At 52.7% G+C, this 14,045-nt stretch overlaps 4 protein-coding genes across 4 annotated transcripts; 2 read left to right on the forward strand and 2 right to left on the reverse strand.

Moving 5' to 3' along the window:
* Window positions 1-3,063: 3,063 nt before the first annotated feature.
* Window positions 3,064-3,267, forward strand: QC762_203405 (uncharacterized protein; the record flags this gene model as incomplete). Its single annotated transcript, XM_062887234.1, has 1 exon — window positions 3,064-3,267. The coding sequence occupies one exon, from the start codon at window positions 3,064-3,066 to the stop codon at window positions 3,265-3,267; it is 204 nt and encodes a 67-aa protein (XP_062747031.1).
* A 1,362-nt stretch (window positions 3,268-4,629) lies between these two features.
* QC762_203410 (uncharacterized protein) lies at window positions 4,630-9,077 on the reverse strand (the record flags this gene model as incomplete). Its single annotated transcript, XM_062887235.1, has 3 exons — window positions 8,239-9,077; window positions 5,767-8,174; window positions 4,630-5,687 (listed from the first exon to the last, which is right to left on the reverse strand). The coding sequence occupies exons 1-3, from the start codon at window positions 8,268-8,270 to the stop codon at window positions 4,630-4,632; spliced, it is 3,498 nt and encodes a 1,165-aa protein (XP_062747032.1). The 5' UTR covers window positions 8,271-9,077.
* A 723-nt stretch (window positions 9,078-9,800) lies between these two features.
* On the forward strand, window positions 9,801-11,238 carry QC762_203420 (uncharacterized protein). Its single transcript, XM_062887236.1, has 2 exons — window positions 9,801-10,248; window positions 10,299-11,238. Exons 1-2 carry the CDS (start codon window positions 9,980-9,982, stop codon window positions 11,212-11,214), a joined length of 1,185 nt encoding a protein of 394 aa, XP_062747033.1. The 5' UTR covers window positions 9,801-9,979; the 3' UTR covers window positions 11,215-11,238.
* A 12-nt stretch (window positions 11,239-11,250) lies between these two features.
* SPB1 (AdoMet-dependent rRNA methyltransferase spb1) lies at window positions 11,251-14,040 on the reverse strand. Its single transcript, XM_062887237.1, has 3 exons — window positions 13,775-14,040; window positions 11,913-13,719; window positions 11,251-11,861 (listed from the first exon to the last, which is right to left on the reverse strand). Exons 1-3 carry the CDS (start codon window positions 13,940-13,942, stop codon window positions 11,308-11,310), a joined length of 2,529 nt encoding a protein of 842 aa, XP_062747034.1. The 5' UTR covers window positions 13,943-14,040; the 3' UTR covers window positions 11,251-11,307.
* Window positions 14,041-14,045: the final 5 nt, after the last annotated feature.

The following is a 14,045-nucleotide window of genomic DNA, read 5'->3' on the forward strand; positions in this document are numbered from 1 at the left end:
GCAAGATGCATAACCGGGGGTTGGGATCTTGTCTTGTTTCTTGTGCCTTGTGTTTTGTCTCTTGTCTCCTCTTGTTCTCGAAGCGCTGGAGCAAAAGAGAGGAAGGTAGGAGCAGCAGCAGCAGCAGCAAGGAACAACGAGGGTCCAGTCTCCTGCATGAACGAGTGGACCTGCCTTGGACGCGATGCGATGCGATGGCGGCTTGCTTCGATGGGATGACGCAGATGCAGACGCACCGACAGCTGCAACGTCAGGGCAGGGAAGAAAAAAGAGCGACTTGGGACGAAGGGGGGCCCTTCAAATGAGCGACTGATGAACGAGAGAGAGGAAAAGGAGGGAAAGGGAGAGAAGGCAGAGAGAGCAGCAGGCCCAAATGAGTGACGGACAAGGCGTGGTTCGAGATGCAGGATGTTTCTGCAAGGTGAGTTGTCCACCGCCTCCTCTCTGATGATACGCTGATACGATGACCAAAAGACGCGCTGCTGCTGGGCCCTGGGTCCTTAGACGCGGTTCTGTGGGGGGGAGGAATACGGTCGGAGAGCCGCAGGCGCCGGCAATCAAGCGCCGGTCGTGTATCAGGAGCCTTCAATGGCAAAAAGAACGGACGACACACGGACGAGATCCGAAGTCGAAAAAAAGACGGCGGTGATTTGACTGGTACCGAACATATCAAACAGCAAGATCGAAGGCGGGGGCAGGGCGGCAGGGCTGGGGCAAGGGGTTATGAGGGTTGGTGTCCCTTGGGGTAGTTTCTGTTAGTATCACCTGCATATCTCCTGCCATTCACTAACATATCTGCATTGTTTCATAATTCCCACCACCCAAAAGCGGCTGAGTGAGACAGAGCGACGTCCCGATTTTCATTGTGTCTCGGGAACCACGTTCTCGTCGAATATTTTTATTCTCAAGTAACATGGGCCTCACACGATTGGTCTTCGGTTGCACATACACCTCGTGCTCGTCTTCGTTTTACACTACAACCAGGATTCAACATCTCGAATTGGACTGGTGATGTAATCACAGGATCCCTTCCCCGCAATCATGGCAGCATCGATGGCATACTCGTCTCTGCTCAATTGAGCACAAGACAGATATCAAATCAATCAATTGGACTCCCAGCCACCTCCATTTTCTCTGACGACAACAACAACAATAACACACAAAATCAACGCGGTCCAGCAACCAGCATCGAAAAAAGAAGAGCCAAGACCTGGCCTGGGCATCTGCGGCCACCCCTCACTGCTCACCACCTACCACTCAATGGCCAGCATCGCCATCTTTACACAACAGCATGGTACTCCTGACAGCTCAGCGCTGGCTCCCGCTGGCCTCGAAATCGCCCGTCTCCGCACCACTTTCGTTTGCCTCATCAGAAGAAACTGGCGGTGAAGATGGATCAGGCCCCTCGCTCAACCTCCATGGACCACGGCCCGACTGGAATTGGTATCCAAAACAGCATCTTTAATCAGCTCCAGCTCCAACAGTAGCTGATAACCGGTCGTCCATCAGGGACACCCTCGGTTTATCGACCGTCGTTCGGCCCCCAACCACACCCAACACGAGCCGCACCCGTTTTGGGACGCTCAGCAGTACGTATAACGCTCCGATCGACCTCGATTGCTTCACTGCTCCGTTACACTGCGTCGTACTGGTTGGGCCCTGCAGCCCTATAAAAGCCCGCCGTGGGAAAGAGCCGTCTCTTGTGTTTCGAGTCCCAATATTCCCGGCCGACGTTCGGGTAACAAAACCAGGTTGACGAGAAGAGCCTCCTTTTTGGCTACTAATCATCTATCACTGATTCCCCATACTTTGGGGTCTCGAAGGCGGGAGGCGGTCAGACGTGTGAGTGAGTGTTGCACAGCTGCAACCTCAGGTTCTAGGAGCATTCCTATCTCGGAAGCCGCACAAGATCAAGTGATCGAGTCCGAGACTAAGGAGCCTGCGACTCGGGGGCAGAGCCATCTACTGCTACCGGGGGCCGCTCGCCGTTCGGTCGGGTTCCGTGTTTCCATTGGACCGTACGGCACGGCCCAAAGACGGGGAATAACCACTTGCTTATGCCGGCCATGTTGCGGTGTGGAGTCGACGTTGGTGAGATAACCCTTCCCCCCGAGTTCCCCTTTCCGGCAGCTTCCATGGCCTCATCATGCCTTTCAGCCTCTGAGGCGCCGGTTAGAACTTTCAGACTGGCTGTGTTGGGAGGGAGGTAATGGGGTTGCCGTCGTCCTATGAAAGACTCGAGGTGCCCAGCCTGCAAGGCAGCTGAGGCTGCACCTATCCTCCCGGATGCATACCACCTCGTGCTGCATGGATGAAAAGGTTCCAGCGAGTCAGCGTCGGGGCCCGGTTAGATTGCGGCATAGAAAGAGAGGCATACGCAACACGATCTGCCATCTGCAGAACACACACCACATTTTTCCCACCGCCGAGCTGAGAGCCGAAGCTGCAAGCAAGCAAAACGTGGTAGTAGTAGTCAGCCCTCTCCGAAGCCAGGAACAAAAGCTGGATGGGGCCTGTCCTTTGAGGCGATCTGCACGACTTGTCTTGCTGCGCATATGAGGCGGGAACCATCTCGCCACTGGCTCTTCAGCTGGTTTATCCCCATTTTGTCTGTCCCATCCCACCGCAACACTGCCAGTCCCGATATTCCGGTTTGTGGTTGCCTGGGCTTTGGACTCGATGTGGGATGTTATACGAAGAAGGTGAGTTGGAAAGTTGCCAAAAGGTCAGGTCTCATTTATATCATCTCACTTTTATTCCTGCATACCCTACATTCCATTTTGTGATAGTTGTTTAAAATAGAAACAAGGCGTTCTTTCTTTCTTTCTCTCTCTTACTTTAAGTTTATGTGTCCCCTGTTCCTTCCTATCCCATCCAAAGACTTCACCTCTCTCATCACCAGACACGGAGTACGCACAGTATATTCTCTCTCTCTCTCTCTCCATCTCTCTCCACCTCGGGCCAACCTTAACTTGACTTTGCCTCAACCCTCATCCCGCGGACATCCCACGGCCACAACTACCATACATCATATCTGCATCATACCACATACAGAGACACAAGATGTGTAAATACTACGCCCACGCCTTCCTCTGCAAGCACATCACCTTCTCGTTTGCCACCTTTTGCGACCCGGCCAGCATGATCCAGACCCGCTGCGGGGAGAGGTCGATATGGCAGACGATCCGCATGGAGGAGTACTGTGACGACTGCAAGGCTTATTACCCAGCACCGTCGTCGTCGGCTCACTCGTCAAGGCGGCGGTAAATCACTACCACAAAAAGGAAACTAGGGGTCACTGCACCGCATGAATGATAATTTGAAACTACCTTATGAACAACACAAAAGCAACGCCAGTACGAGACGGCATGAGCATGGTATGAGGACAAGACAAAGATATATAACTATGACGGGTACGAATTAGACGACAACGATGACAACGACCGGCAGATATTCTTTTATTATGGGCGGTGGGCATTAGCGACAGGGTATTGCCTAGACTTTTTTTTTCTTTTTTTTTTCTTTTACCGACACCGGGAACATATACGAACTTTATGATTGGGGTGTTATGATGCGAGTTTCTTCATGAGATGGGTTATGACAGAACGGGAAATTTGCTGTATGATAAGACACTGGGACTCCTCTCCAACCCTGGTGGTTGAAGGGGGGGAGTATGATGATCACCATTATAAAGTTTACACAACAAATATTTTTTCATATATCCCTTTGCCTAAGGTTCTTTTTTTTTTTTTTTTTTTTTTTTTTTGGTTGGTATGTTTACAGTGGGCAGGGCCATTGTTGAGCGTATCTTGCGTGCCCGGGGTTTTCCTGTGGTTTTCTCTTCTTCTTCATTGACATCATATCCCTTTGTCATCACGTCTGATTCCCGTGGAGACCCAACACGAATATACCTCCCGCAGAAACCTCACACGCTCAGCATCAACAAAAACAATTGACGACTCATCCCTCCCCCCACAATCACTAATCCCACACGCCACTCACCTTACCCGACAGCCCGGATACCACCCCTTCCCGAAACTCGGCCATAACACGTCGTGCTTACTACGCAGATTGTACTGACCTCGCATTTCTTCTCCAACACGAGCAGGTGCTACAGTAATCACCATTCCCAGCAGCTCAAACCCTAACCCACAAAATATCACGTCAGAACTTAGACATCGCAGTGTGGTGTGATGTCCCCGATGTTCTTCTGCACGACATAACCGACCACATCACAAAGAAAAAGAAAAGAAATCGCTTAGTCTATCTACCAAACGACAAACCTCCTTTACCCTCCCATCTCTACCCCTCTCTCCCTCACCTCCTCCTGTCATCCCCTCATCCCACCCCAGACCAGTCCTTATGGCACACACACACAGACACATACACACACACACACACACACACACACACACACATATACACATACACATATACATCCATCCTCTCACAAATCCAAGGGGGTATATATAAAAAATAAAATTACATCTCCTTCTTTCCTCCCCCAAAACACACCCAAAAACAACACATAAAAAAAAACCAACGCCTATACAGAGGTAACCACCCAAACCAAACCCTCCAACCCCCCCCCCTCGAATAAAAAAAAACCAAAAAAAAACAAACCCTACCCTACCCTACCACCCTCACCCCCCCATTCCCCATCGACCCAACCCCCCTCCCACCCCCCACCTTCCTCCTCCTACTCGCCAAACCCATCTTCGACTCCATCATCATCATCATCCCACCCCCCAACCCCCCCCCAAACCCGTCCCCCAACCCCACATCAAAATGCTCATGCCCCACGCTGACAACCTTGACCACATTCCCCAGCGCAACAGCAACGCTCATGTTGCCAAACTTGACCATCGGCCCAACCTCCGAAATCATGAGCTGCTGCTGATCCTTCAGCAGCCCGTCTTCCTCATCCAACAGCCTCGTCTCAAATCCGCATGTACTTTCCGGATGATTCATCACCCACGCCTCCCACCTCGTCGTTTCTGGCGGATTATGATGGTGGCCGCCATTGGCAGCTTGCTGCTGCTGCTGCTGCTGCTGACTTCCCACCACCCCTCGTCTCTTCCGCATCATCATCCCACCCGTGTTATTGTTGGAGAGCGACCGTGGTCGGTTTGTCGTCGGCGGGCTTTGTTTCCTTCTAACCCCAAGAATATTCCCACCCGGAAGAGCCTCCCACACGCCCGGGTTGGGAATCCTTCTCTTCCTCTCCGTGAGCTCCCCCAGCCGTCTGTGGCCGCTGCTTCTCGGATCTGAAGGGCAGTATGATACAAGATTATCGTCTTCCTTTTCCGGGAGATAAGTTTGGATGACTAGATCCCCCGTTTTTGTGCTGACGTATGATAAAGTAAGTGACGTGAGATTTGGCTGATGAGCCCTCATCTGCGGTATGTGCTTCAACGTCCGCGGTTGCATGACCTCGGTCGAAAAGGTGCGAAGGATGGTGGACGACTCGAGATCCACGAGGTCGACTGATCGAGACCGCCCGATCAAATACGCAGACAAGGCCGGGATGGGAAGGACGCAGTGGACGTCCCTGGCTTCTCGCTCGCCAAAGTTGACTTCGGTCGAGACCCATTCGTTCCCCTGCTGCCTAACCAGGTGAACGCAGCTCTTGCGGGAGGCTGTGAGGATGGCTATTGGTGGGTGGTGGTTATTATTGAATGAGTGAGCTGTGTTGGTCAGCAAAAAAAAAAAAAAAAAAAGCCAAAAAAAAAAAGGGTTCACGAGAGAGGTGTTGGTAAAACTCACATTTATCTGGAAATTGTACCGCCCAGACGAGTGGTGTTTTGCAGATGGTGAAATCTCTCGACTCGTCGACTTCCAGTTCCATCTCCAGTCCCATTCCGTTCCTCCTCACCAGCACCAACGTCGGCGTTGTACCCGCCCCTTTGTGGCAGAAAAACAACGCTTCTGACTTATGTCCGCCCAAGTCAATGTCTCTCGTCCCGGCCCACTGCTGTTCCTCCAGATTCCACAAAAACACCCTTTGCCACGACACCAAAGCCAACCATTTGGACCCATAGTCGATAGCCATGCTCAGCACCGGGAAAGGATTCTCCAAAGGGCATTCGTGATCCGAGGCGACCCTGTGCCCGGACCCTATTGGCACGTCCCAAACCTGAATAGCGCGATCAAGACCAACCGACACCAACGAACCACCCGGTGACGCAGCCATCATGACAACATCCAGCTTGTGGCCCTTGGTCAAAGACTTGACAGAAATCAACGGCTCATCGTCCGGATGCTCCGACCCCAAATCTTCATACTCGTCCCGGAGAAGATACTTTGTACCCAACAGTATAGCCGCAAACACTAGCATTAATAACACGACGAAATTGGGCACTTCGTGATGCAAAAAGTCGTACACGGCAGGTAGAAACATGGGCTCTCGGGTGCGAGGGACGCGGTCGGAGCCCTTCAAGACGAAAATGATGGGATCGTACACGCGAGCCACGTAGCTGTGAGCCCATGGCTTGACGACGTTGATGACTTCCCGAGCCGTCTCGTGGTCTTGAAGGCGGAGCCATGAGGTCGGGCTTCTGGCCTGGTGAATATCAATCAGCAACGACGGCTTCGGAGCGTTTCTAACGGTCCTGTTCCATGGCAAGCTGAAGAGTTGGCTCAGCCACTGCCGGTTGCCTTCTGTCGCATAGTGAGACTGTGCCGTGAGCACAAAGCAGATGACGACAATGGTTCCGGCAATCCTCGTCGACACTGCAGTTTCGCCAACACGGAGTTGGCTGACCAGTTCCGTCCAGGCTGACTTGTTTTTGTCTTTTTCGGAAGACTTGGTGCGCGACAAGAAGGCCTTCTCCAATTCGAGCAGTTCCCTTTGCCTGACATCGACGCTGAGGACAGAGAGCAAAAATGTTGACAGGTAGATGAAGTCAAACACGGTCGCAATCGCAACAAAGGTGCAAAAGGCGGCGACACCCGGGTTCGAATACCGTGATAAACCCAACAATATCAGCAGGTTTTGCACTCGGTTGGCGATGGCGATGTGTGCTGTCTCTCCGAAGGCCTCCCCTATCCTGTCACTGTTGCTGATGGTGGAGGACGTCATAATGACAGCGTTGATCAGCCGCAACGAGTTCTCCAGACTGATGGCAAGAACCACCAGCGGGTAGGCGTACGAAGGCACCCGAGAAAGATCAATCTTGAATATGGCGCAAACCGTGAAGCTCGACACGATGGACGCGGTGATCTGAACGAGTATCGAGACCATGAGCCCTAGCTTGGATTTGAGGGCGCGAAGCTTCCTGAGATGAAGCAACAGGTAGAACAGCGAGATGGAATAGGCCACCGTCAAAAGTCCCACATCAGGCCACGACAAGGGTCGAAACTGAAACTCGTACAGCTGATCCGAAAGGCTCCTGCCGTCCGAAGGGATAATTTTCCACGTATCGCTGCGCTCATTTGCCAGCTCCTCAGCTTTTCTCACCCATCGTCGGCCAACCGGCGAGTCCCGGAGGTGAATCAGAGTGATGACCAGGGCGTCGGCAGCGACGAGACGGCGCTCTTCGAACCGCTTGCCGCTGAACACAATCGAGTGTCGCAGGGTGACATTGACAGACGTCGACTGAGTTTTCCTGGCATTGACCGTCTCGAGAATGTCCTGGTCGTTTTGGATATTACCTGCTGAGCCGGCCCAATACTGGAGTGGCGAGTGAAAGAACCACGACTGGTTGGTGAGGCCGTTGATGATATGATAGGCATCTCGCTGGCGGGGAGTCAGGTCACCATCGGCGACTTCGGGCTCGGATATCTCGGGCCTGTTTGCTGGTTGGCGGGGGTTGAAGTTGGTGGTCGGTCCCAAAAGCTCATCCTGAAGTTCGAGTGCGCCCAGTAAGACATCTTTCTCGAGAGCCTTCATATAGCTCCCGTGAACCCAAATTGAGCGCATTATCACATCAGGCTCAACGTCCAACTCAAGAGGCTGAGCGTCCGTCCACACATGGTGTGGGAGGTTGGACACGCCGCTGGTGATGTTGGTGACATCGGTGGTGTAGAGGAAGGGGAAAATATACAAAAACATGAAAATCAAGGCCGTCGAAGACGGCAGGACAATTTTGACATGGCTTGCAGCCCATTTTGCATAAAGTTGGAAGGCAACCCGCAGTGGATGTTCTGGTGCGAGCTTAGGGGCATCCGTCGTCCTACGGCTTGTCAACATACTGCCCGAACGTCTCAGCAATAACATGTAAAGAAACTAGCACATACCCTCGGAGGGGGTAGAGAAAATACCACAGCATAGTCGCAGATCGTTAGGGGGTGGGGGGTGGCGGCCAGTGATGAAGATGGAACCCGTCTGCGGTCCTCCCAGTCCCTGCCAGCAGGAGACCCTGGATCCTTGGGAGTGCGGGGAGTTGAAGTGAGCCGGCCCGTGAGAGTAGGGGAGTTGAAGGCTATGGGCGACCGGTCATTATTGACTGAAACTCTGGGAACAGGAAGTGACGTGTCGAGGGTGAGGTGAGCTGTGTTGTGTTGTTGGCCCCGTCCCCTTCCACTCACTACCAGGCACGAATGAGCGGGCCGAGGGCTCTTGATCGGTTACAGTACGCAATAGCAATGCACAACGGTGGATTGAACGCTGCGGGACAACGGACAGGTAGCTTTCTGACCGGGCCGAGAGGTTAATGATGAGGGTTTGCTAGTGAGAGGGGGAGCCGTAGATCTGCAAGCTTCTGTGACGAACTGGAGCTGGAGCTGGAGCTGGAGCTGGAGCTGGTGGTGTCGTGGTGTTTCTTTTAAGTAGGTGATCCGTGCTCCTCAGCGGATGCAGCTCCGGCAGGCAATCTTTGCCTCGAGCGCGGCGAGTTGTTGAGATCGGGGCACTTGAGGGCAGTTGTTGAATGAAATGAATGGACTCGGGATGGAATGAGGTGTCTGCTGTGCTCTGCTGTGCGTGTTGCTTCTGCTGAGGTGTGGGGGCGGCTCGTTGCTGGGATGAGTGAGTGGATGTTCTGTTCTGCGGTGATGGGCTCCCGACCCCGTGCAATGGGGAATTCCAAGAATTCGATTTTGAGGCACACCGGTCTCTCAGCTGCTTGGCGTCCTCCCTCGCTCCAATTAATAAAGATATCCCCATCAAGTACACACTGTGTTCGGCACTGGACGGGAAGCTACACTAAGTACCTTTCAGGGAACGTGATACCCTATCCTTAGATAGCCCTTAGATAGGACCCCTAATAATTATTGCCTTCAAAAAGATACCAAGCTTTCAATAGAGGGAGGGGGTGAGAGATGTCTGTCTTCTGAGAAAAAAGGCTTGGAAGACGTAATGCCGATGCCACATCGGGAAAGGGCCGAAGGGTCCCCACAGCGCCCGATACCCGTCCTTGATTTTCACCGTCGACCGACAGCTTCTGTGGGTCGAAATCGTCGATTCGGTCCCAAAAAAGCGAAAGCTGAAGACGCTTTTGGGAGGTTGGAGTTGACCATTATCCCGCTAACGATTGGCCTGTGGGTTTTACCTCTTTTGTGTCCCCATCGCCGCCGCCGGCAGGTTCTTGAAGACGTTTTTCGTTGAGAGGCGTGACAGGTAATTATTGATGCAAGGGCAATTGTATCAAGTAGAATAATTCCAAGAATAAAAAAAGGAAAATAAAAACAGAAAGAAAAAACTGAAAAACAATTTGAAAAAAAAAAAAAAAACCGAAAAAAAAAAATTGAAAAAAATAAAAAAAAATTAAAAAAAAAAATTAAAAAAAAATAATAAATTTAAAAAGGTAAAAAGACATCAAGGTGCTCGTGTGTCTGTCTGTGTCTGTAACTTTGTGTCCCCTCCCCTCCCTCGCTTGCAACCCCACCGCCGCACTGTGCTGCCCGCAAACCAACCATTTTTCAAGGTAACTTTATGCATGTGAGATCCAATTGGGCCTCACTGGCGTCATGTCACATATTCACTCACCACTCATAATTACCCTCGTTAGCTTAAACATCCCTAACTGCCACTTACAAGATGGATGGTGGCCTTATCGAGGATATATCTCACAACCCAGACCCCATAGCAGAACTCATCGAAAACTACAATGAGCTCAACAGCTCCGTCATCGAAGAGCTCACCGAGGAGCCAAGTCCCCTCGAGTTTATGAGATATGTCGCCACAAACACCCCCTTCGTCGTACGAGGCGCCGCCAAGGACTGGAAAGCCACCAAAGAGTGGAATGTCGACTTTTTGAAAGACTTTCTCAAACACGAGACGGTGAATGTAGCCGTGACGCCTCACGGGTATGCTCACCTTGTTGCTTCGCATAAATCTCATACTAACCTCCCTCAAGCAACGCAGACGCCCCAACACCACACCCTACCCCATCCTCCCCCCTCGTCTTCGCCCAACCCCACGAAGAAGACCAGCCCTTCCCCGTCTTCCTCGATTACCTCACCACCCAGTCCTCCCTCCCAGCCGGCGGTGAGCCCATCGGCGAAGTGAGATACGCCCAGACCCAAAACGACAACCTCCGGCATGAATACCTCCGCCTATTCTCCCACTGCCTCCCCTCCATCCCCTTCGCCCGGATAGCCCTCGACCGGGACGCCGACGCGATCAACCTCTGGATAGGAAACCAGCACTCCACCACCGCCCTCCACAAAGACAACTACGAAAACATCTACGTCCAGATCCGCGGCCGGAAACATTTCGTCCTCCTCCCGCCCATCTGCCACCCCTGCGTGAATGAGCGGTTGCTTCCCTCGGCAGTCTACTCACGCAAGACCACTTCCCCAACCGAAGCAGCCAATAAGGAGGAGCTGGCATCATCACCAGAAGCAGATGGGTCTACATCTTCACCCTCATACCTAGAGCTCAAAGTCTCGGAGCAAAAAGTCCCCTTCCCAACCTGGGATCCCGACCACCCTTTTCAAAACGAAACAGAATACTCCTGCCTCGCCTGCCCTGTGCGAGCCAGTTTAAATCCAGGGGACATGTTATATCTTCCCGCGTTATGGTACCACAAGGTAGCCCAGAGCGTCGACAACGAAGGGGTTTGTGTAGCAGTCAATTACTGGTACGACATGGACTTTACCGGGCCCCTCTACCCCCTAAGCACATTTGTTCGTTCAGTCTACAAAAAAGAGTTGAGGGGAGAAGAGGAGGAAAAGGAGGAGGAAAAGGAGGAGGAAGAGGGGGAGGAGAAAGAGGCAGTGAATGAGCAAGACCTGGTTGATAATGCTGAGCAGCACCAACGCTTGACATAAATCACAAAAAAATTGTAAAAGATCCCATGCAAATGACTTCAACATATGCCTGATATATCCCAGGTATAAACATTTTCCCAACCATTAAACCCCCTATTTCTTCTTCTTCGCCACCCTCTTCAGCGCCCTCATCTCCTTCTTCATCCTAGGATCAACCATCTTATACCTCCCCTTCACCCCCTTCGGCCTCCCCTGCAACCCTCTATTTGCCCCCGCAGCCTTCACCACCTTAACCGGCGCCTTCCTCTTCTTCTTGTTCGCCTGCGCAATCAGCTTCGAGATGCTGCTCGCCTTCTCCTTCTCATTCAACCCCTCATCGCCCATCAGCATATCCGCCTTCTTCTTCAGCTTCTCCAGCTTCTGCGCCTGCTTAAACTTCTTCCTCGCCCTAGCCTCAGCCACCTTCTTGATCGGTCTGGCATTGTACGCCCTCAGCTTCTCCTTGATCGCCTGCGCGGCTTCCTTGGTGATGGGCTTGTGCGGCTTGTCATGCTTCTTCTCGTCGTCGAGGAACCAGTCTGGGAGGCCGTCGCGGTCTTTGAGGGCGTATTTGTTGTAGCCGTCGTCGATGACGTCGTGGACCGTCTTTTCGCCGCGGGCGAGCTGGTGGGCGAGCGTCATGGCTTCTGCTGTGACGATGTCGATGTCTGTAATTCTCATCAGTATATTGTCATGACGGGAGCGAAAAGAAAACATACCAGGCTTGGCATCCTTCTTCTTCTTCTTCTCCACCGCCTCCCAGTCAGAATCCGAATCCTGCTCCTCCGCCTTTGGCCGCTTGACAATCTCAAACGTATTATCCTTCTCCTTCTTCGCAGCAGCAGCCGCCTCCTTGCGCATCTTCTTTTGCTGCTCGATGCTTGGAATATCGTCATCCGATGACTCAGCGGCCTCCTCATCTTGCAGCACTTGCACCTCCTCCTCTTCTCCCTCCTCTTCCTCCTCTATCTCACCCAAAATGTCCGCAAAAACCTCATTTTCGAAGAACCGGTTCGCACGTTTCGAAAGCCCTTCCTTCCCCTTGCCCTTCCCATCAAGATCGCTTATCAGCGGCTTCTCATCAACATCCATCTCATCCTCATCCTCCGAATCCGACCCGCTCTCCATCTCCAAATCGCTCTCATCATCACTGTTCCCCTTCTCGTCAGCCGAGACGCCCTCCCACTCCTCATCGTCGTGCTCTTTCCTCGCCTTCTTGGCCCGGTATTTCGCATCAGCCGCCGACTTGCGCTCTTGATACTGATCATAAAGACCGTCCAGTTCCCTCTCCAACCTATCACCATCCTCGTCGCTCTCATCGTCCGTATCCCCCGAGGAGCCGATTCCAGAGTCGAATCCTCTCCTCTTCTGCTCGGCCTCCTTGATAACCACCATCTTGCCCTTGGCAATCTTGCGCAGCGCACCGTTTTCGTCAACGGCCTTGAGCTTAAAGATTTCGCCCTCACCTCTTGGACCCTCCTGCTCCATGCCGATATCCATAGGCGCCGTCATGTGCATTTGCATGCGCATAATCTCCTTGGTCTTAGCCTCATTGGCGTTTCTCCTTTCCCTCTTCTTCTTGCCCTTCTCCTTGTCGGCGATTCTCTGGAGCTCCTCCTGGATTCTCATCTCCTCATCCATCGGTTCCACCTCGGCCACTTCGTCGGCCAAGCTGGCCTTTGCTGATTTCTTGGTGGGGAAACCAAAGATCTCCCGGACCTTCAAACGCCATTTCAAGAGGAGCTTGAATTCTTTTCTCCCGAGAACTTTCAAATCGGCGCAGCATGTGCGGATTTCTTCGGTGGTCTCGGGGAGTTTGTCCAAAGCCGCCAGGGCCACATCGCCGTTTGTCGCTTGCTTGAAGGTCAAGGCGTTGTATTGACCAAGAATGGCGATCGGATCGGTAGTCTGGATGAACTCGCTCGCGGCAATCTCCTTGTACTGGGTGTAATCACCCTCCTCGTAACCATCTCTCTTCCTCTTTTTGATTTCGGGGTTGTAGACCTTGGCCTCGTTGTTGGGAGCCGTATCGGCGACATCTTCGAAGACGGTGCGGGGGTCGAGCAAGCGGGGATCGAGCTTCTTGGGCGCCTTGTAACCCAAGCAAACAACGAAAATTTCGGCCGAGACGTTACGCGAGGAAGGGGGCTTGGTGGCTTCGACCTTGGTGAACAGCTGCTTGAGAACCCAGAGGAGAGAGTTGTAATCTTTCGATCGGAAAACTTTGGTGACAAAGGCGCCGCCCTCGATCAGGAATTCGGTGGCGAGCTTCAGAGAGTGAAGCGCAAGCTCGGCTTGGTTGAACGAATCCTGCACCCAGGCGGTACCGACGTTGGGCGCACCGTCGTGGAGGACACAGTCGGCTTTCCAGGTCTTCAAGTGGGTTCGGATCGTGGCGCGGCACTTTTCGGTGGTGATGTCGCTCTGGAAGGTGATGACCTTGGGGATGGGCTTGATGGGAGAAAGATCGACACCGATGATGATGCTGTCTTTGGGCATAGTCTCTGCAGCTACTTGACACCACGACTATCTCATCGTCAGCGCATACCAAAGAGGGCCTGACGTCAAAAAAAAAACATACACCGGGCGCGGCGCAAAGATCGAGCACGACCTTGCTCTTCTCGAGGAAGCCATATTTCTTGTTGAGCTGGATGAGCTTGAAAGCAGCACGAGCTCTGTAGCCCTTCTCCTTGGCGAGCTTGTACCACTTGTCCAAGCGGCCTTTGCCGTGCTTCTTCTGGATCGCCATGACTTCGTGATGATTCCCGGGTTGGCGACAGCGACGACGAGGGGACCCACGGGGATTTGGAGTCGTGGTTGTGTCGCTGCAAGGCTTGGGAAATTTTTTGGAG

The sequence above is a fragment of the Podospora pseudocomata genome, assembly GCF_035222375.1.
Source record: "Podospora pseudocomata strain CBS 415.72m chromosome 2 map unlocalized CBS415.72m_2, whole genome shotgun sequence".
Classification (NCBI taxonomy): Eukaryota; Fungi; Ascomycota; class Sordariomycetes; order Sordariales; family Podosporaceae; genus Podospora; species Podospora pseudocomata.

Excerpts from the sequence above, each read along its gene's own strand:
- QC762_203420 (XM_062887236.1), top strand. The coding sequence starts at position 9,980 with ATGGATGGTGGCCTTATCGAGGATATATCTCACAACCCAGACCCCATA. Across the intron at positions 10,249-10,298 it reads GTAGCCGTGACGCCTCACGG|CAACGCAGACGCCCCAACAC; the intron begins GTATGCTCACCT and ends ACCTCCCTCAAG.
- SPB1 (XM_062887237.1), bottom strand. The coding sequence starts at position 13,942 with ATGGCGATCCAGAAGAAGCACGGCAAAGGCCGCTTGGACAAGTGGTAC. Across the intron at positions 13,720-13,774 it reads ATCTTTGCGCCGCGCCCGGT|TCGTGGTGTCAAGTAGCTGC; the intron begins GTATGTTTTTTT and ends ACGATGAGATAG. Across the intron at positions 11,862-11,912 it reads GAAGAAGGATGCCAAGCCTG|ACATCGACATCGTCACAGCA; the intron begins GTATGTTTTCTT and ends TGAGAATTACAG.